We start from the raw sequence: 23,111 nt of genomic DNA, 5'->3' as shown, positions 1-23,111 counted from the left end.
CACCCCTCGTGTTGCCGTAAAGTTCATCACATTTTATTACACGGCTCAGTTATCTCTATAATCACTGAGGACATCGTTTTGTCAAGATCCCTGGATCACTACGTTGATCAGTAGCGCACTGATCTCCTCCTCGCACCAGCCTTTATCCCGCCAAGCCAATCTTCCCCGGGACTTTCTCTCCGGTGTTTGCCTCCGATGCCCGCGGCGCTCTTGTAGGGAGCATTTTAAGCGCTTTGCCTTCAAGTGCCACCCGCAGGGAAGGGGAAGCCTGCTGGCGCGCCGCCCGCTGCCCTACGCCTGCTCCGCACCAGGTGCGCCCCGGGGGGGGGGCTCCGCTCCGGCGGGGCGGGGTAGCGGCCGCTACCGTGCCCCGCCGGCCTGGGAGGAGCGGCGACGGGCGGCGGGCAGGCGGCCCCACCGCTCCTGCCTCCACAGGCCCCTCCTCCCGACCCGCCCCGACCCGCCCGCCGCACACATGTGCCCGCACCCAGCGGCGGGCGCTCCGTCGGGGCTGGCGAGTGCCGCCACCTCCCCGACACCGCGCCAGCAGCTCCGCGCCGGCACCGCGTCCCTCGGGCGCGGGGAGCAGGTGGCCGCGCCATGGCTGCCGCGTACCTGCTGGGCAACGGGTCCGCGCCGCTCCTCGCCGGCGCCCTGGAGGTCCCGTTCGCCGCCAATGCCTCTGCCTGCCGCCCTCCCGGGCCGCCCTGCACAGCCGCGCCGCCGGGCGCCTGGGGAAACACCTCGGCGGCGGCGGCGGCGGCGGCGTTGGGCTGGAACCGCTCCGAGCCCTGCGGTGGCGGCAATGGCAGCGCGGGCGGCGGCGGGCCCTGCGCGCCCGCGGGCGGCGGCCCCTCCGTGTTCACGGCCATCGCCATCATGGCCCTCTACTCCGTGGTCTGCGTCGTGGGGCTCTTCGGCAACTTCTTGGTCATGTATGTCATCGTCAGGTGAGTGCCGCCCTGCCCCGCCCCGCAGCCCACGGGCCGGAGCCCCGCCGCGGGGGATGCTGCGGTCCCCCTCCGGCAGGCAGCGCGTAAGGGGCCGCGCTGGGGGGTGCGAAGGCTCACCTTCCCCCTGCGGGGAAGGGAAGGAGGCTTTTGGTAAAGAGCCAGACCGGGTGATCAGGGAAGAGAAACTTGTGGGGCCGTGAGGGACTGCCGGTCCGTCAGAAACCGCTGCGGGTCTGGGGATGTCCTACGGACCCTCCGTGCTGCAGCACCTCTGCGAGCTGCCCTGGTCCACGAGGCCTGAATCCCTCACCTGTCCCCTGAGGAGGGAGGATTTAAAAGGGCGCCTGTGAGCGTATACGGGTACAATGTGGCACACGGACGGCCGACACGCATCCTCGCGGCTTTCCACCCACCTCTCCCAAATGCACGAGCAAAATGTAAATGGCACCGCGGCTAAATGCATCTCTGTGCCCGTGTTTAGAGATGCCCGTGCATCTCTATGCCCGTCTTTAGAGATCCTTTGCCTCATGTATATTGATATACCTGTATATATACATACATGGGTATACACGTGTATAATAAGTACGTATGCCATGATCGCGTAGTTCCGGCGGTGCTGCGGCACTTCGCAACTTTCTCTCCCGCAAGCCCACCTGGCCTTCTACCGATCAGATCACGCGCGATAAATCCATTTTCCGTAAATCGGTGGAAAACGGGTGAGAGGGAGTTTAAAGGGCTTCCTTTGCCGGTCTGGGAGCGGAGCGGGCCGAGTGGCTTCTGTGGGGGAACACTGCCACCTCCCGGGAGCGACAGGGCGGAGCTGACTGAACTGCTCTGCCTTCTTGCTGCTCGTCGTTTCCAAACCAAGCATCCGCTGAGCCCTGAAAAGCTGAGCGGGGGAATGGGAGTGGCCCAGGGGCGCGCTCCCTGTGGGGGCAGCTCCAGCACTTCCACTTTCCCCAGGTATAGAGCGTCCTTTCTCCGTTTGAACGGTACCTTCCCCGAGGAGTCGGTGCCGCAGCCGTCGGGCATAAGTGCCGTGGCCGCAGGAACAGAGGCTGTGTCTCGGCATCGCTTGCAGACCAGCGGCACCGGGTGGCTTTGTGGTGCGTGGGTGCAGCGCTGACAGCGCCAGCTGTAGAAAGCCGGGGGTAAAGGTGGCGGCCAAGGCTGAGTGCTGCCGCGGGGCGGAGGATGCTTCCTTCGGCACATATTGGAGATGTCACTGCAAAGCCTGTGCATCTCATAGACCTAGTGGGAACACGAGTAATATCTATCAGTGGTTCAGACTAGAGCAGTTCAGAAACATTGGGGTTTTAACTACAGAGGCTGCATGCACAGAGCTGGGGAGATTCTCTTCTGTCCTGTGATTTTGGTCAGTCTGAGACTCCAGCTATCCATGTGAAAATAGAGCTGCAGAAAGGCTTCTGAACAGGGGCATGACTGCAATCATTGGAGCAGTGTTGAATGCATTCCTCCGGGAGAAAAAGCAGATACACAGTGTAACAGAGCCAGGAAAGCTGTCAGCAGAGAAATATGCCACAGGTTGTCCCTGGAATTATGTATTTATTATACTGGGCATAATACATAATAGGTTCATATTTCTTACAGTAATTAATTGAATTACACTTGCACCACAAAGCCAAATCGAATGAGGCACTTGTATTTAGATTTCTATCTAAAGAGAGCATCTTTCCCTGAGATGACAGCTTAAAAACAAAAACCAGAAACAATAGAAGACAGCAAAAATATATTTTCATTTTACAGAGGAAAACACAAATTAAATGGCTTGTCCAAAACCATCCAGGAATTCAGTAGCAAAGGCAGGACTGAACCGAGATCTCCTGTGCATGAACAGCTTTTGGTATAACAGAATTCCTTCCCAATTACTATCACACAGCTGTTTAGCAATTTGGGATGAAAAAAGAGTTTACGCGGTAATGATTGAATAGGATCTGTGGTTTAAGCAACATAAAAATACATTTCCTTTCTGTACCTCTCTGTAGGTATAGTATATCTGGACAGCAATAGGGAACTTAGTGATTTATTTTCTGTTGCAAGCTATACCAAAATGACAGTGTTTCAAATCATACAATATTTATATGCGAAATGGTGACTATATGTGCTCACATTCTTGCACCCTTGCACTCAGCTACGCAGAGGAGGCCAGCGTTTCACTGGGTTGAATTTGGCATCATATAATTCCTCTTTTTATCTACCTTCCCACAGTACCTGCTAAGGAAGAACAAAACATTGAACTTCATATTAATTTTGAGAAGAATTGAGACTACTAAAAATTAAGATATTTAAGTGATATTGGTACCTAGTTTTCTTGAAAATACTAGGAGCTGGGAGGTAGGTGCTTAGATATTTGAAAGTCTGTCCTGCTTACATTTCAGAGCCCAGCCCTAGTGAAAGCAACAGTGACTTCATATTCACTGTGCTGCATTCTAATATCTCATGCTTGGTTTCTTCAGAAATATTTTTTTAAATAATTATATTATTCTTATAAACATTATTATTCTTCAAACTTTTCTGCATGAAGCAGATCCAAGGGTTTGGAGCCAGAGCTGTGCAGGTACTGGCCTGATGAGGAACTATGACGATCACTCCACAGTGCCACTCTGTTATCCCTGCTGGGGCAAACAGAGGTCAGAAAGCAGACTTGTCCAAGAAGGAGTTAGAAATGTATTGTATTATCGATACGAAAAGGCTCTTCATGCCAAGCAGGTCCATGGATTTCCAATATATACATGTTACTCTATAATTAATGCATTCTCATCCACCCTCCTCATTCTCCCAGATGGTTCTTGTTCAGCTGAATGCTTTCATCCTTGAATTAATATTTACACGTTTTATATGTAGTATGTGAGACTGAACCTCATGTTACTGACACTGAGCTGTGTCTTTTGTCAAGTACCAAAAAATGTCTCTGAGTGACAGCAGTAATAGTTTAATGTTTTACTGACAGCCATGAATTTCCTGTAATCTAAAAAATCTGTTGATAATTTTTATTATCTATTTTCCTTATGTTCTTTGTGTAAGTGTATATTACTAATATGAACACAGTGTTGTTATGGCTATATCAGTAGCAAATGCTACTTCTAGCTGCTGCAGAGTACAACAAGACAGTGTACAATTAGAACCATATGGCATTGCGTTAATTTGCACAGTAATCTATAGGCTTTTCCAGCTTTCTCATCAAGTCAGTGGGATACTAGTCACACAATTAGAGTGGAAAGAAGAATATACCCTGCGATTAAGGCAATATACTAGAAAGCTGTAATAGATCCTAGGTGAAAATCTTGAGCATCACAGGTCTGGAAGAGAGGAATAGCTCACAGAGTCCCTAGTCCTCCATGATGCCAAATGCCCTGAGAGAACTGTAATTCCACCAACAGCCACTGAAGTCACTCCAGTTCAGAGTCATTCCTTGTTTGATTTGCTATTAATTTTGTCACATACCATAAACAAAGGGGTCTCAGGTTCTCTGTGATCCTTTGCAAGGGAAGGAAATATCTTGTTTCATTAGAGTAAATGATTATACTACTTTAAAAAAAAGCCAAAAAACCACAAAAAACACACACACACAAAAAAAAAACCCACACAGAGGAAAGAAGTCCTCTCTGAAATTAAGAGAAATCTTTCTACTTTTCTCAAAACAGCGTCTTAATAGTGCTTTTTAAAAAAGAGCTGGGACTGAAGCATCATCTAATCTGGAAAGACTATGCAGCACTGAAAGATCTGATTACTTCAGTTCACTAACACTGCAGAAAAACTGTTATACTAAGTAGAACAGAATTTGGGTTGAAATTTCAATTGTAGAAAGAATTGATATGACCAGAGGAATAAATATTCTTACATGTTCACAGAAGTGGAGAGTCTGTTTAGAGAAAAATCCTGAAAATCATCACTAGCTTGAAAGTGGCTGAAGCAAAGCAAGTTTTTCTAAAAAATGGGGGTTCTTCTTTGCAAGATGACATAGTGTTATGCACTATGTAAGAAGACCTATGGCATCTTTTATAGCAGCACAGCTCAGGGAACTTAGAAATCAAGAAATGCGTGAAATTCCTTCTTTTCTTTCCTGTCCACAGATGCATGAACTTCTCTGCATTTCGGTGGCATTGCTTTTGCAAGTGTGCGTCCTGCCTGTTCCACTGACTGCAAAGAAAAGGTTCCATCCCAGTGCTAAGAGCTGTTCTCTAAAGCCACAGCAGCCTTATCCAGTAATGTCAATTATGAATTGATGCAGCACCAGTGGGGACAGAACTAAGGGAGTCAGGTTGGGTAGAAACAGCACAGGAGCTGAATCCAGTCAGCAGCATAGAAAGGGGGTGACCCTCAGCATCCTTCCTTACAGAAAGGCAGGTGTCCCTGTTTGCACACTGTTTGTGACAGAGTTTACCAACCTTTGCTAGTGGGTAAATGTTTGACTAGCAAGCAGCTCCCCTCCCTCCACCAAGATCAAGGGAAACAGACAGATAAAACGGAATGTGTACCTCTGTATTCTCTTTTTTTTTTTTTTTTAAATTATATTGTTACAGACATGGTCAAAATTTGACCAAAAATACATTGGGCTGAAACCTGGGGATAACCCCCATCTCAGTGAGGGAGCAGAGGCGCCTGAGGGTGAGTGAGAGCTCTGCAGCCCCACACTCATCTCCAGACCCGGTCCCAATGAGCTGTTGCAGCAGGAGAGCATGCCGGGCCCAGGTGAACTGGCTCTCCTAGTGGCTACCACCAGGCACTTCTGGGCAGAAAACAACTCTTATTGACTCAATTTCTCTTGAAAAAACTGTTTGATCCCACTGTACTTTTTCTAGAGTATAATTATGTTAATAGTGTTAAATATTTCCTGATTTTTTTAAAATTTCTTTATAAAAATAAGTCAAATGTTACCAACTTTTCATGACTTCAGTAAAAGTAGAAAATATTGTAAACAGACTGTTTATATTATTTAATTATTAGCAAGCTAATGGCTAACAAGCTATTTAGCTAACATAATCCCAAAATGCTGCTTTATTTTGTTTTAATTTACAGTATATTTCCAAATCATCAAGAATAGCTTTTTCTGAACACATTCGATAAGTTTTTATAACTTTTCTAGATCAAAAGGTGACATATTTTCAAAAATCTCAAACCTAATATGATCCAAGCCCAAATGTCTCAAAATTGTAGTTAAGCTTACTAGCCTGTTTTCCAACCATAGCCAGCAGCTGGTGTTTAGCCAAAGAGTGGAAGAAAAAGGGACTACACTGTGTGACTGTCCTCCTAACAGTCTGTTAGACTGCAGAGAGACTTTCTGAGCTGTAGTTTGCATCAGCATTTATTCAGTAGCTTTTTGTGGACATTTCTAACATGGAGCAGTCCCAAAAGAAATCAGAATCAAAACTAAGATTGGAAATAATAAGTCACAAAATTTACCACTTCTAAACCAAGCTGCTTTGAAAAAAATATTTTAAGCATTTTTGAAGATTTTAAGTTGGTTATTATTATTACTATTAGTTATTATTAGGAGTTCTAAGATGGATGTTGTAGAGATCTTCATTAGCAGATATTTTCAAAAAATGGTTTATTTTCATGATGATTCCGAGTAAAAACAAGTTTTCAGTACCTGATGATTCTCTTCAAAATACAAATCCACTTATTATAACTATATTTTTAAAAAATCCAAAAGCAACTATTTTCTGAATTGCTATGGTTAGGCCGATCTCAAATGAAATTCTTTTTATAGCCATCTGTGCCTTTTTTGGTTTATACTGTGAAGTTTGGGTTTATGGTATTGAAAAGGGGAATATGATAATTATCTTTCAAAGCCACCTGCTCCCTTTCGGGCTTTTAATGGTGTTAACTAGCAAGGAGTTCCACAGCTTAGCCCAGTTGTGATAAGATGCACTGTCATTCATCTGTTTAAAGTTAAACACTTCTAAATTTTATATATATTTCCCTTTGAGTTTACATGATGAAAAAAGGTAGGGATGACAGACCACAGCTAGTCAAATAACTGTGAAAGACGTGAAATAGATTTTTTTCCACCTTCTTACTGAGAAGTGTTCAATTATCAGCTATAAGATCTTGTATCTCAGATCAGGAGTAAAACTTCAAAACAAATATGTCTGTGTAAAATGGAGCATCTCCTCCTCATTGTGTTGTGTGGAACAGTTCCAACTGACTGAAGTTTCTTTCTTAAGGGGGAACAGGGAACAGCAGTCAGTACAGTGCGAATTTTCAGCCCTAGGATGTACTGCCTGTATAGAAAAATCATCTAATGAACCAGTTACCCAAATCTTTCTCATAAGGTGATGGTCTCAGTACCTCCATCAGAACCCTAGTTTCAGACACAATCTCATCCTTGTCATGTGGAGATCCCAGTACTTTTGATTTGGTTTTCTCACATAACATATAACTGTGCTCCTTCTTTCTGTCATGCCAGCCTCTACCATCTCCTGCTTTCCCCTTTTCTCCCTTCACAGGCAAACCTTCCTCTGCATTTATCTCTCCCTAGTCCCTTTATCTCACTTCTGTCGCTCCTTTCCAGATCACACTCAACAGCCTCACTTCTTGAACACAGGAGACCATACCTTGTATACTTAGCATTACTTGGATCTGTACAGTCTGTGTTGGCCTGAGCAGGAGATGTTTCAAGTACAGTCCTTTTCTCAGGTGATCAGTCTACAAATCAGGAGGAGGGTACCAGCACCTGGAAACCAGACAAAATAGGTGTTAACTTGTCCCCTCTAGAAAAATGTCACCACAGTTATCAATGTAGTCAGTGGTTTTACTCTCAATCACACTTCCCCGAAGGCAGAGGGAAGAAAGTTAAATTGAAGGTACTAACAGTTTTCCTTTATGTGTCTTCCTAGCAAAGCAAAAACTTCAACAATAAGCACCTGCTGCTGGATAATGGCAATATATTGAAGTTAGCCTTTTTAGCACCATTGATTTATTTCAGGGAGATGTGTTACACAATAACCATGAAAGCAGCAACCTTTATTAGAGACCCATGTATACCTCAGCACCAGGCAAACAAAGACTCGGATAAAAGTGGTTTAATAAACAGGACAGATTAAGTTCTGAAATAACTGCCAAGTAGTTTTCTCCCCATTTACCTGGACTGGAAGGGAAATAAGTGTACCAGCAGATGACTGTTTGGGCACTGGAGCTTCCATATTACTGTCATTTAGTTTTTATCATTAAGGAGCTTTTTATGATGTCTGGAAAAACTCCTATTACCTCTCCTAGGGTAATAGGAGTTACAAGACACTGCAACATCTTAAATATTTGTGTGGTAAGGGATATATCTATAAAAACCTGTTCTTGACTGGTTCTTCTCCCGTTTTTGGGAAAAACAAAGAATGCATCACATCAGCTTTATTTTGTATGGGTTTCTGCCAGGAAAATACATTACATGTATTTTGTGCATACATGTAAAGTAAAAAGGCGCAAAAATAATAAGAGAGAAATAATAAAATAATTGCCTGTTATGACTACTGTGGAGTTTGTGTGTTCTGTATGAAGTAATCTCCTTGCTTGTTAATTCTCTCAGTCAGACATCAAAGCAAAAGAGCAGCCTTCCTCCTGAAAATAGCTATTTTTCCCAAGAGAAAGAATCTTGTTTTTTTTCCTCCAGGTAGGGACTAAACTCACTGGTTCAAACTAAATAGCAGAAAGACGACCTCTATATACTGCCTTTCAGTAGAAAAAGGGAAAAAAAAAGGCAAAACATAAAGACAGTAGCAAGTAATTTTTAGTCCAAAGCCCAACACAGGAAAACAGGATGAGTCAGATGTCCTCACAACTCTCTTGGACACGTTACTCCCAGAAAGACTGACACTGGAGTTTAAAGTTGACACTGCCTAAAAGGCTTTCATTTAGCTCACCTTCTCCCAAAGCTGAGGTCTGAGAGAAGTTACTGATGGGTTGAGTACAGGAGAAACAGCCTTGAGCTGGTGCTGCTCCCCAAGAAGCAATGTGCCCTGCTTACTTCTATGTCCTGTAACCAAATAGGCTGGATCTGCACATGCCTTGGCCCTGTCCCAGCGTAAGGAAAGGACAAGCTGGGAAGTCAAAGGTGCTAGCAAGATAGCACGAAGTGACATTGGTGATATTCTGACTGAATTTCATTTGTGCTATGGAGGAGAGTAAAGTGAAAAAGGAACTTGGCAATGGGAAAACAAATTATTAGGGAGAAAAGAAGTAGCAACTACAGTCCAGCAGTTAGCTGCTCTGTGTTCAGATCCACATTCACCAAATACATTCGAACTCCTTTGAGAAATGGGCATCCCCTTACCAGTAAGTGAAGAGGGGAGGGGAAGGCTCCTCCAGCATAATGTATGTGAAGTATTACTGAGTATGTCAAATAACTAAGCCCTTTGCTTTTAGATCTACTACACTTCTGTATTATGTCATGCCTTGAGACTTGAAGCAATACCTCATATTCCTATATTTTTCTTCTCTCTAAACCACCATCACAGGTCACAGCAGTGACCAGGTAGCGATGTGTTGGGAGTCAGGATCCAAGACTTTAACAGAAGGGAACAACCACTGCATCTGTCTTTCTTAAAAACAGTGAAAGCATCCTCACTCGCCCATTTCAGCCTTTACCCTCAAACTCAGGGTTGGTGGAGGAAGTAAGTGAATGTGATGCAAATTGCACAATTTCATTGCAACCAAGTGTGAATGCTTTCTGCTCTTATATTGTAGCTGTTCAAGAGTGGGGGTTTTTTTCAATTTGTTGTTGGCTTGATTTCACTCAGGGCTTATTATTTTAAAATTACAGCCTTGTATATGATCTCTTCAGAAGAACATAAATAAAAGGATGAGTAAGTTTTTAACCACAGGATGGCACCTCCAATCTGGTTGGCTTTACTGCCTAATAACCTATAAGGGTTGTACCCAAATTTGTGATGCTTGTACCCAGAGCTGGAATTTAATGACTTAAGGCATAAGCATTCTAAAATACCCGTGAATAGAAAAATCAAAGACTAATTTTTCAAGCTGATTAAATCATGTGCTCCCAGACAGGAAGGCTAGACCTCTCCAGAATATATATGGCTTCAAAACTTTAAGAGGTTACAGTCTACCACAGCACACATCACAACTATGGCTGAGATACAATACATGTCCTTAACTCTGTAGAGACCCATTACCATGAGAAGAAAGAAAAAGGACAGTAAGATAGGATGGCCATCACCCAAGTCCATTGTATGAGACCCTTTAGCTCAAAGGTACTTTCCAGAATATGGCCCAAGAGACTTCATTTCAGTGTCAAATATACTAATTGGATTGGCAGACGGAATAAAATTTTTGAGAGTTTTTCCAGACCATCCTGAGTGTGACATGACCTTTGTCAAAGCTTTGAGTTCTCAATAAAAATTGAAAGTACCTGTTATTTTAGGAAAATACACCAAAAAAAAATCCCCTTTCATACAGATTTTGAGTTGCATGTACAAGGTGCACCAGAACAGCCGTGGAAAAAAAAGTTCATTTAAATTGATTCAACTAGCTGTACTTCACTTGTTTTAATCTTCCCACTCAAGGTGACCTCAACTAATCTAATGTATGCACGTAATGATTCTTCATTTGTGTAACAAGACATTTATGCAAGAATTTGAAACTAAATTTGAAACACTAATCTAATCTCCTCCAGCATCAATAAGGGTTACATCAAGTTGTATGCAAGACCTAACTGCTGGCTGCTTTTTTTTTCAGCAGCCAAACCATTTTCAAGAATGACTGCTTTCTGCAATGAATCTCTATGATAAGCCACTTTTTCATGTATTTTGCGCTGAAATTAAGTACAGATCTTGAAGTAGTCTTTGTCTCCAGATTAGCATTCTGTAGGCAAAACCTTGAATGCCTTTGTGTTGCTGAAAGTAGTTATTACCAGTCTGTCATTGACCAGCCCATTTCCTAAGTGCAAAAGACCATTTCTGCTTTCTTCTTAATTGATGTTACTCATTAACATCAATTACCCTATTCATTGAGCTAAACATGGACCACCTCTCTAGCTTCTTTGCACCAGCTCACTGGTACCAGGATGCTGTAAAACTGATCTGGTCCAGGAGGGCCAAAGGGTCTGGAGGAGGGAATATCTCAACAATCCACATGGATGTAAACCACTTGACCAAGGAGCAGTATGGACATGACTCTGATAGCATACAAACTGTGTCTGTTAGGCTTAGATAAAGTGTTATGCAAACTAAAAATTTCATTAAATTTCAAGAAAATAGATGCTCTTCATGTTAGTTGGTCTCTACTCTTGAGTCATGGAAACCTAAAAGAAGTGACTCTTCAAAAGTTTTTAAAGGTGATAAGGTGGAGACTAAAGTATTGGAGTGGACAGGCCAGAAACAGAGCTGTAGCATGTCTCTTGCAGAAAGAGAGAGAATCACAAGTGTACTCACATCTTCTTGTTCCATGTCTGAGAGGGGGAAGGGAAGGTGCTTGTGACTGCTGTTCAAGGTGCTGTTACACTTTGTGCAATGGAACGGGGGTCTTTCTAAGGTTAATCTGGTGAACCTTTTATTCAGTTTGGAAATTACAAGCAGCCCATGGGCAGACAGTTGAAGAGTCCTTTTCAAGACCTTTCTATTAATCCTTGAATGCTAGGAACTTGATGACTATCTGAGCAGGATTCTCATTCTTTTCTCTGTTGCTTTTTCTTATTCCGAGCAAATCCCAGTTGAGCAAATCCCAGAAGATTAAAGGGAAGGCTGAGTTTTCCCTAAAATGTTAGACAGACATAAAATGTATTCTTTACTTTAGTAAATCTGATCTATCATCTACTATTAACAACAAAACAACACTTCATAAACATAAATATTTTATGATACAAAACCTGCACTGAGGAGTTAGAAAGGGCATACTAGTGAGTGTACCCACTAGTGTATAATGAGCTCAATTAATTTGAGTATGTATCAAGAGCAGTATTTTGCTAAATATTCACCAAAAAAATTGAATCAGCATGTTCTATTACTCTTTTCATTACAGAGTTGTAAAATAGAAGTAATGTCACCCAAAGTGAACATCCCTCTTCATTTACAACCTTGCTCATTGTAATGCAAAATTTAATATACTTGGTGTTTTAGATGCTGAAATTTTAATGTATCTAAATACCAGTATCCAGATTTTCATGGGTTTGCATTTAAGATTCTTTTTTTACACAACTGCTAATTTTTAGATTCTCTAGTGGCTTTAAATGAAAATGTGAAAGCAGTATCTTTTAAAAGATTGTATTTATAAACACAATAGTTTGGGTATTAAGTCCCTCTAAAGTATAGAAATCTCATCACATATACATCTGTGTCTGGATGATGGAGATATTTGTGCTGCTTGTTTAAATAGGTAGACTGATACCTCAGCAAAAGGTATAATAGTAGCTAAGATCAAGACTTTGAAAAGCTCCATTTTGATGGATTGTTATTTTTCATGCTGTTAAAATTACATTAATCAATTGCTTCAGTATTTATTTGTTCGTGCCAAAAGAAATTCTGGGGACACTGCTAATCTACTTATTTTGAAAAATAGATATTTTACAAAATGTACCTTTCAGAAATAAGCCCTTTATAAAATCTTGAAATATTCAGTACAGAGAAATGCCCAAATCCCATAGAATTCACTGAAAAGAGTATTGTAAATTTCAGTAGGCTTTTGTTGATTAGGCAATTGTGGAGGTAAATACTTTCTATCACCACAAAAGCTATGCTTTTGTTCATTGTAAGAACAGCATGATTAGAAGTACAAAGATTACAGAGTACATCAAGCAAAACCCTTCATTAAGTCTGTAGTGGTCATTAAACAAGTAAGTCCAAGAACCTTTAAAGTTAAACTGTCAATGAAAAGAAGATAGCAAAAGGGGAAAATATGTAGCATTTAAGTGGGATAAGGCCCATTCCTAGTAAAGAAACTTTATTCCATTTATTCAGACCTTTTTTCTATCTGTCCTCTAACATGCAAACCTGAGAGTCATGTATTGGTTGGTGTATTTAATTTTTTGTGCTGTATCAAGCATTCCCTTTAAATCATAAGAATGGCTTTAATTACTGATATCATTATCATCTGATTATGTACTCTCCAGACAGAACTGTGCCAGAATCATATGTGATGGCAGCAGCACTGAGCAGTGTTCCCAGGTGTGCTTTCTTATCCAGCCATAAAAATAAGACAATCATCTAGGATGGGCATCTGAGCAGGGATCAGCAGCCTGGGTGAGGGCACAGAATCCTCACCACCTTTCCCTGTTTGTGCAGAGCTGAGAGCCACTGCCTCTCTGTTGCTGTTCCTACCTAGCAGATCAGACGGGAGCAAGCTGGATGTGTCTGCTCAGAACACAATCAAACCTCCAGGTTAGCTCTCTGGATACACCTGACTGTATCCTCAGACCTATGGAAAAGACACTTGTTTTGATAAACCACAGGGCTTAGTACAACCTTTACATTCTGGGTAACAGTAAAAGCAACATAAAAGTGTTGCTGCTTTCCTTCTCCGCTGCAAAATTCCCAGGAAATACTTTCCCCTTCCTCCAAACAGTTTTTAGAGCTTCAACTTACTGTGTATCTCTCCCACACTGCAATCCTGCACATTTTTCCTGTAAATTTTTCCAGTTTCCAGGAGAGAGAGTCATGAATGCTTGCAGCAACTACCTCCTCTTCTGTTAGTATTACAATCTTGTTAGATAAATGCAGTAAGAAAAGTGTTTAGGGGACTTTCAGAATATGGATTTTATTTAAAACTAGAAACTGTCGTACTCAGATCATACTTTCTCAAGACAGCAGTCAAGAAAGAGCTTGGATCTACTTGAAATATGTTTTTAAAAACCACCCTAATTTGAAGTTAGAGTTGCTAGTGGCTCCTTGTGCACAGTGCTAGAAAATGAGAGAACAAATCCAGTATCAATGCTTTCAAATGTTCATCATAAAGAGCTATGTAGGTCCATTCAGCATGAAGTCTGCATTTCTGTAGACCCTACCAAGAAAAGGTTCCAAGTGTGTGTTCCCTACACAGCCCCGTCATTGGGATTTCTTTGCAACTGACTCATGTTCTGAAGAGATCTAAAAGCAATAAAAACCATGAAAGACTGTATTTTACACTTTGTCTTCCCCAGCAGGTTCCCTGACAGATCTTTTCAAATGGGCTATTCTTCTTGCAAATCATTGTACAAATTGTTGAATGTTTGATCAAACACCCTGCTTGTTAGTTTTGCAGAAACAGAAGGAAGTTTTATCAAAAGATCAAGCTATTTGATGTACCAAAAGTCAGGCAGCCACAGTGCCCAGCAAACTCAGCAACAAGGAGGGCAGCATGGCCAGGAACATTACTTAAAGTGAAACATTCATTGTACCACTGCAAATCTATAGCATCCACATAAAAAGTGGATCTCAAGTGCTCCTCAGCTGACACAATGGACTTGCAAATGTTCTTCAAAAATTTGATTAAACTAAGGAGGAATCTGGACTCTATCTTTAGCAATGCAAATACAAATTAAAATATAAAATGCTCTCCCTTCTCAGCTGTGATTTGAGTGACATATTCAAAACTCAGGAAGTAGGGTTTGGGTTGTTATAACAGCACAGACTCAGGAGAAGAGAGTGGAATGAAGGTTGAAGACCCACCTGCCAAAATAGTCACTGCAGAGCAGAGCAAACATTCCTACCTCAAACAGCACGGCTGCAGCATCCACCTGGCATGCTGATTCTATTGATACATTCAGTGCATGTGATGAATAACATCTGTTTTCTTGTTTGATTGAAGGAACATCTGTCTAACTTATATTGGACATTGAGATTAGTAGAGCAGTTATTTTAGAATTCTGTGATTATAAACTAATGAGAAAGTCTAAAAGCCTGAATTTTTAGACACCATGGACTTGATAATTATGCTAATCTCTTAGGTACTTATTCCTTGAGGAATTACATCATTACTACTCCACAACCTACAAATGAATTCTCTATTTCTACAGACCATGGTTATGATATTTGGCATGATATCAGCAGGTACAGAAAATCTATCCATGTAATACAGTGTCTGATATGTAGAAGTACAGGATTTTTTCAGTGTCTCAGTTCTTTAGCATCTATCATATTGTTTCTTCTGTGTATATCCTTTCCCTCAGCACGAGTTAAATTAATCTTTTCTTCCTTACATCCTTTAGCTAATGTCTCACTGAACTATCAACATTATATAGGTAAATCATAGCAAGGTCATTTGGTTAAAAGCAGAAAATATGATCTTTGACAGTATCTAGCACATTATTTTACAGAAGTTTCTTATAGATGATGCACTGGACTCAATTTTATTTAACAGTGTCAGCTATGGTCATTCATGCGTTGCCGATTTTTTTTTCTAGGTACACGAAAATGAAGACTGCCACCAACATCTATATTTTCAATCTTGCCTTGGCAGATGCCCTAGCAACAAGTACTCTGCCGTTCCAGAGTGTGAATTACTTGATGGGAACATGGCCATTTGGTACCATCCTCTGTAAGATTGTTATATCCATAGACTACTACAATATGTTCACCAGTATCTTTACACTCTGCACCATGAGTGTAGATCGCTACGTAGCTGTTTGCCACCCAGTTAAGGCTCTTGATTTCCGTACCCCCAGAAATGCCAAAATTGTCAATGTCTGCAACTGGATTCTCTCCTCTGCCATTGGCCTGCCAGTTATGTTCATGGCAACTACTAAATACAGGCATGGTAAGTCTGGCTTTCATTCCAACATTTAAACTCCTTTCTGCATTGTTTTGTTTTAATGTAGAGACATTGGATTAGCTTCTGCCCTCCAATCTGTATAAAGCAAGTATCAGTGCAAATGGGCCCCTTCAACAATTTTGCAGCTGGCTGTAGTTGACTGGACAAGCACTACATGTCATCTGTGTTTTACAACAGGCAGCTCCAGCTCCTTCTGTGGTCCATGCAAGTCTTGCTGCCCCACATGGTTACTGTAGTGTTTGGAAAAGCATCTGGGCCTGCCTGCCTTCTGCTGTGGGGCAGTTATGCATTGTCTTACAGCACAGAAGCCTGCACTTTATCCAGGATATTCCTGCTGGGGCTGGCAGTCATAGATATGTTGCATGTAGTCTGGCAGGGTGTGATACAGAGCAGAAAGCACAATTCTGGATCACTGGTGCTCAAAGACCTTCTATAAAGGGACAGTGACAGCACGTCAACATAAATCCAAACCCACCATGGTGCATAGTTGCCAGGTGACATGTCTTTTTCTTCCCTGTTGCCCTGAAATGCCCAAACTCTTAGCACATATGGTAGCTAAGCCATCTTTCTTTTCACTAGGTTTTAAAGTGAAAACGAGGCAAGGTTTGAGCATTTGTGACAATTCAGCTCTCTTTCTTTTCCAATATACATTTAATTCCAAGCAATAGAATGAAAAAGAGGACACGTTAATTTGGTTTTGTTTTTCTAACTCCATACATGTTTTGCAGCACTCTGACCTATCAATGTTTGTGTAAATGACAGCTCACAGATTGCTTCATTTTTGCATGTTTACTTAGTAAATCTTCATATATTTGCCTATGATATTTAATTTTAAAAAGTTTAAAAAAAAGCAAATGAAAAACTGACCCCCTTGTTCTTCTCTGATATTTTCCTTTTTCCCCAGGCTCGATTGACTGCACGCTTGCATTCTCCCACCCTGCATGGTACTGGGAGAACCTCCTGAAAATCTGTGTGTTCATCTTTGCCTTCATCATGCCAGTCCTGATAATTACTGTGTGTTATGGGCTGATGATTTTACGCCTGAAGAGCGTTCGCATGTTATCCGGCTCCAAAGAGAAGGATAGGAACCTGCGGAGAATCACAAGGATGGTTCTTGTAGTGGTGGCAGTGTTTATTGTCTGCTGGACTCCCATCCACATTTATGTCATCATTAAAGCCCTGGTCAACATCCCAGAAACTACTTTCCAGACTGTCTCCTGGCACTTCTGTATTGCTCTAGGGTATACAAATAGCTGCCTTAATCCAGTCCTTTATGCATTTCTAGATGAGAATTTCAAAAGGTGTTTCAGAGAGTTCTGCGTCCCCACTTCCTCAACCATTGAGCAGCAAAACTCCACCCGAATCCGACAAAACACCCGTGACCATGCTTCCACTGCCAACACTGTGGATAGGACTAACCATCAGGTATGACTAGCAGTGGAGATGTCATCTCTGGATCCAGGCCACCTGCCTGGAGATGACACGTATTCTGAAGTTACTGTCTATACTGATTTGTAGCTGTCTGAAGGTCTGAACACCTTTGAGGTTGAAACTTCTGTATGCATACACAGAGACCCCAGTCCTGCATGGTGCTAGTCGTTCTCTACCCTGCTTGATGTTCAGAAGTCAAGGGTTTTCAAGGTTACCTTGCCTGACTGGGTCCCACGTGCATGTACAAAGCACACAAAACAGCATTTCATTTGCAGGATGTTTACAACAGGTGACTGATTGAAGGTTAATCACAGGTTTCTCTGTTCATACTCCTGGTCTTCTGATAGAGACAGGAGTGTGACAAAATACAGATCTCTCTTCTTCTCCCATTGCAGCAGTGAATAAAAAGATAAAAAACTGTGTGTGTTCACTTTTGACTGATGTACGAAGAAGGCCTACCTGGCCTTGTTTTTCCTGAAAGACATGTAAGAAGTAGACAAAAGCTTGTCTACATGCAGTTCTTATATCAGATATGTGTTGACTAAGGTGGGTTTTGATATAGATAGATAAATATAAATATATACATACATGTTAAGGACTATTGTGCCATTTTGCCATTTTAGCTATAATAAGATACCTTTTCCATGTAGAAAAAGCCTTTAAGAAGCAGACATTTTATGACACATCAGGTACCAAGAGAAATAGATTTTTTTTTAATTCTGCCTTTGGTTGCTTACTTTTTGCAAAGAAGCTCTTTTGTAAATGTTCAGTGTCCGTGGTCCTGTAATTACTCCAGAGAATTTCCAATCCCCATCCTTAAGTGAACATCAAACAAAACATGAAAGCAAATCTTAACATTCATGAAAGTCATTCAAGCACATCACAAGCACTAGAAGTTTGAGTTGTCTCTGTAATTCCTTAAAAAGAAGAACTAAAGGCATAAGCCTGGTTCATTCCTTGCCATATCACCTTTCAGCAATATACTTAAGGTTGCTTGCACACCAGTTTCTCACTGCTGCCACTTTAGCCACAAGCTGGTTGTTTCCTTGAGGTGCAGAACTCAGTGGCTTCTTGTGAAAGCAGCTGCATACCTGCCGCTCAGCTGCTGCCAGAAAGCAGAAATCTGAACATTACCATCTCCAAACAGACTAAACAGTAATTGCACCAGAAAAGAGGAGGGACCAGTCTAAAGGGAGAAGGGCTAAAGTTAGCTTTATTAAGCATCAGCAGTTGGTATTTTTGTTCACCACTGTCTGATTCATACATGCCAAACCATGGCCTGTGAAATCAGCACCTGCTCAGTCTTACACACACTTTGGTGGTGGAGCAGAACTGCCAAACTTGGCACAGGCACATACATATATGTATGTATGTATATACATGTAGTATTCACTAGATGTAGCAAATTATTAGAGAGACTCATCTGTTAATAATCTGTTTGTAACCCTCGATGGAGTCAATTTTGTGCATGTGTCCGACAACAGGATTGCGTCTTTTATGTAGTACAATTCCAACTTTCTAAAGTGTGGTGTGTATGCACCCATTTTCTAAATTTACTTATGGATGTTTATATTACTTTTAGGAGAGCTGTACACTTCTACCCGTAGTAAAGATTAATGTGGCACTGGCCAGAGGCTGGTGAAATAAAGTCTATTTCCTTGAGCACTGAGCAAACACAGAATAGAATATGTTTTGCACAAAGATCTTTGAACCTACACCAACAAGGGAGACAGTCTGCAGAGGCAGGGATGAACCAAGCAATGAAGTGAGCTTGAGAGTGACAATAAGAAGGAAACTAGTCTCATAGTTGCATTCTTTGTTGATTAAGGATTTTTTTTTCCATTCAGGGAATAGTGATGAAGTTAGTTAAGAAGAAATAAAGTATATGTAAAGAGAAGGGAAAGGGAAGACAAGGGAAAGGAAAGTGAGAGGAAGAGTGCTGGGAAGAACGGGGAATGTCAGTAATGAGGTCCAAGTGAGGCAGTAAGGATGGAAACTGAGGCAAAGAGACAATCTGCATGGAACAAAGGTGTATACAGAGCTTAAAGAAGTTGCTTGCCTACTTTGGGAGCTCTTCCTAGCAACTAAGTTACCAGTTTTACCCAGAGTCAAGGAGAAGAAGACCACACATGGAAGCTCAGGTCCTCATAGTTGGGCAGATAGGTCTCTTTGCATGGTCAGGTATTTGAAAGAATTTGGAGTAGCCAGTTTCGCTTCCCTCACCACCATCCCTGCAGTCCCTGCTTGAGCAGCTGCTGTTGCCACTGGTTTACTTCTGCCAGATGTGCTGAGTGATGACCTGGGCCTTCTCCCAGGACTACAGTTCAGCAGTTGTTTGGTACAGTCTTTCTCACTCTCCACAATGTCTATAGAATATATTCACAGCAAGCCATGTTCAAAGATTAATATTAAACTTAATTTATCTTTTTTCTCCAGCAAACATTTCTGTAAGAGATAGTTTTGTTCTTGCTTTTATCAGAATGACAGATAAGATTGTAGAACTAATCTACACTAAAATGGTTCTCTGGAGTAGTACTTAAAAGTGTAGCATGTAATATTTTTATATTATTATTTTAAACAGAGAAACCCCTAGAGTGAATGCAACTTTTGCTCTCAGAAAAGAAAAAAGAAAGAAAATAAATCCCCAGACAAAACAATGTTTGCTTAGACAGTCAGATTTTGTAAATTCTATTGACAGGGCATTCTTTTCACAGGTAAGTGCCTTCTGTACAAGAAAGTCTAGCTCGTATATCTGTATTGATCGAAGTATACTGACAAGCTCTTTCTTGTAAAGACAAGGCCTTGGAGAGCATTTGGTGTGAATTCTAATGGCAGGGCTGTATAGTACTACGCACATTTCACATAATTTTCTAAGAAACAGATGTTCTACAAGTTCCTTTTTTGCCAAGTGAGAATTCTTTTCTCCTGCTAAAGTTAATGAGAACTGCAAGGCTCAATCACATAAGGCTTAACACTCTTAAAGCACTTAAAAATAAGCATTGACTGGTGGAAGGAACAACTGTATTTTCTATCAGTGCAAAAGCACTAACAGAAAACATCATAAATATTCATATTATTCTGAGTTAAGATACTGGCCTTTGGCCTACTCTATGGCTCTTTGGCGTTACCGAAAAGGTCTAGATTATGAGTTTGATTATTGTTTTATCAGCATTTACAGAGTGGAAGCACGAAATAAATTCAAAACTCCTACAGAAAAGCAGCATCTTGCAGATGCACAGAGCAACATCTGATCCATAACACTGATGGTGTGAGCATTTATAGAAATTGTATATGCCCAATAGACAAACACAGCTCTGAGGGATAAAAGACAGTGGCCAATCAGGCATGCAAAAAACTGGAAGAGTTGTAAGATAGGTGTTTCACATCTGGGGGGGGATGTATGCTGTGTTACACTCAACTAACTCCTGCAGTAAAATGCATAGGGTACATCTGTTCTGAAGTGAGCATAAAGGCTCAGCTCAGTTTAGTTCAGGGAGGCATATGCAGTCTTATAAGTGTATTTGCATGGAGAAGGATGGAATCCTGAAAAAAACGCTCAAAACGCAAAACTGCTTACTTTGAACTTTTTTTTGTATGACCCAGTATTGATAGGGAAAGGTAATAAGGACCAAAGACTAGCTTTTGCAAATGGTTGAGAATTTTTTATGTCATTGGCATTAACCTGATTCGTATAAAAGACCTTGGCAAGCATTTTGAAATAGCTCTTACTTCAGATGCTCAGAGACTATTTGCATTACTTTATCTCTGAGATTAAAAGAAGTTTTTTTTTTTTAAATTTAAAATTAATTGATAATTACTTTTCCTGAAAACTATGTTTTCCAAATATATTAAATTTTTGCTATGTGTTAATACCAAAAAATATAAATAATTAGGAAACTCAATTATTAATAATTATTGAAATCCAAGAAATTTGTTTCCGTGAATTAGTTTCTTTGTGACCTGTTGTTATAGCTGTTTCGCCTGAATGTATCCAAGCAACTAAGCAAATTATGTATAGGCACATCTTCAGGACTGTTTAGTCATCCTATGTAACTATATTTTGCAATTTTAGCTTCTGATGCTTTCTCCTTAACTACTGAAGTATCTAAATGCCCTAATGGAAGCTGCAAATCCTCCTCATATGCTGAAAATGAGGCCTCAGATGTGTTCAGTAAACAAAGGCTCAGCCCTGAAAACTTTGCTCTTGTTGCTTGGATTGGCAGCCACATGTAGAAATAAAAAGGATATTGGATTCAAGAAACGCTATTTTTAAGCTGAAACAAGGAAAAATTGAAAGCTAGTTTCACTTTGATTAAATAAACGAAGAAAGTGATTTCTTACCTTTCAGTTTTTGCAGTGCTATATGAGATTGCAAACAAATATGGGGAATGCTGGTGAGTCCTATTGTGGAAACACGAAAAAGCTGGGCAGTTTCTGTATCTCCAAACCTTGGTAGATTCACATCTACCTGTATTAATAGAGAATGACCTTTCTGTGTGTTTTTAGAAAATTGATGTATCTCCTTTGTAAATTATACTTTGTTTCAATAATAATTTAAAGGTATTGATTTGTTAAGAAGCCCATTTCTGGTAAGATAGTGACATTAATGAAACACTTGTTGAAGTTCAATAGACCCTTAAAATCAAATTTTCTTTTGTAGCTGATTTGTACTGTCATGGGCTCTTTGTGAATCTTCGGGTTTCATCTGTGATTCTTCTGCCCGTGCCATAAACCCTTGATTTGCAGTGTCTCCTACCCTGTTTTCAACAAGTTCTAGTACAACATTTGCTGGGCAGTAAAAAGGGATTCTGGACTTTCAGGACATGCTGTGCAGTAAGCAGGTTTTCTTGATGAAAACATCTGTAGTGCTGTTGTGCCTGCATGCAAATTGAACCTAACATGGATACTGTGGACACCCAGGGCTGAGATGTTGTTGGGTTTGTTTTCTGATGTAAGTCTGTCTCACACAGCATTTAACGACTTTAACTGAAAATCCAAAAGTCAGACAATATCCTGAAACATAGAATGTATCAGCTAAAATACCAGTTCTTCTGTAACTGCTACAGAAAGCATACAGGGAGGGAATGATATCTTTCCATACTCGTGAAATTGTTAAAGAGTTCCACTCTAGAAAGAGAACAACTGGTTTGATACAAAGTATTCTAATTCGAAGTCAATTTTAAGACCTACTAATGTTGTTTTGTCTTTGAAGGCCAGACATGAAACTTTTCTGTGTTTTGTTACTTCATGGCAAAGGCATGGTCTTTATGCCTTACTGTCTGTGTTCAGCTTTATACAGCAGGACAGTAGATGCAAATGAGAAATAAATTCCTCTTAAAAGAAACCTGCACACATGTAGACACACACATAAACTTGTGGGTGGGAAGATACCAAGCAACTTTCATTGTATTTGCAATTTCTTTCCTTTCAGTTGGAACTTCAAGAAGCTGAAACTACTCCACTGCCGTGACAGGGTCTCCTGCTGCATGGCTCTCAAAGCAGTTGTACACCAGTGCCACAGTGTGTCTGGGCAGTATGCTATGGGAACGTGTAGGATATACTTTCCCTCAAAAAAATACCACAGAGGAAAGCACCTGCTTTTCCAGTCTGTCACAAATTGCTTCTGCAGCACATCTACTTTGCGCAGAATAGAAGCATGAAATATAACAGCAAGCAGAACCAAGAGATACGGGGGCTTGCCAGGCTCCAGTGTTCAAAACAGTCATGTTTACCAGGAATACGTACATGAGTCTAAAACACAGCTATTGTACCTGTAGCAATCTGACATGCTCTTGATAAGTTTACAGTGGTGTTAAAACAGGTTGGAAACAAAAATTCAAAGGCTGGACAACTATACTTTGAAAAATGAAAGTGAGTTTTTAATGATGGGAAATAATAGGATATGAAGTTGTAATACTGTTGGGTACACTCTATTTATTCTTAAAATTTGTAGAAGTGTTTCCTGTGTGGGTTATTTGCGTGCTGAAGTCTAACAAGGTCATCTAGAACAAC

The 23,111-nt window shown here is 41.0% G+C and overlaps 1 protein-coding gene across 1 annotated transcript; it reads left to right on the top strand.

The window, feature by feature from the left end:
- Window positions 1-497: 497 nt before the first annotated feature.
- Window positions 498-22,672, top strand: OPRM1 (opioid receptor mu 1). Its single transcript, XM_027633265.1, has 4 exons — window positions 498-950; window positions 15,301-15,653; window positions 16,573-17,093; window positions 22,531-22,672. Exons 1-4 carry the CDS (start codon window positions 601-603, stop codon window positions 22,567-22,569), a joined length of 1,263 nt encoding a protein of 420 aa, XP_027489066.1. The 5' UTR covers window positions 498-600; the 3' UTR covers window positions 22,570-22,672.
- Window positions 22,673-23,111: the final 439 nt, after the last annotated feature.

This window comes from Corapipo altera, unplaced genomic scaffold (assembly GCF_003945725.1).
Source record: "Corapipo altera isolate COAL_440 unplaced genomic scaffold, ASM394572v1 2b, whole genome shotgun sequence".
Taxonomy (NCBI): Eukaryota; Metazoa; Chordata; class Aves; order Passeriformes; family Pipridae; genus Corapipo; species Corapipo altera.
This window is presented reverse-complemented; position numbering and strand designations above follow the sequence as displayed.

Bases quoted from the DNA above. Each gene is read 5' to 3' on its own strand.
- OPRM1 (XM_027633265.1), top strand. From the start codon at position 601: ATGGCTGCCGCGTACCTGCTGGGCAACGGGTCCGCGCCGCTCCTCGCC. The intron at 951-15,300 runs GTGAGTGCCGCC...TTTTTTTTCTAG, and splicing joins GTCATGTATGTCATCGTCAG to GTACACGAAAATGAAGACTG. The intron at 17,094-22,530 runs GTATGACTAGCA...CTTTCCTTTCAG, and splicing joins TGGATAGGACTAACCATCAG to TTGGAACTTCAAGAAGCTGA.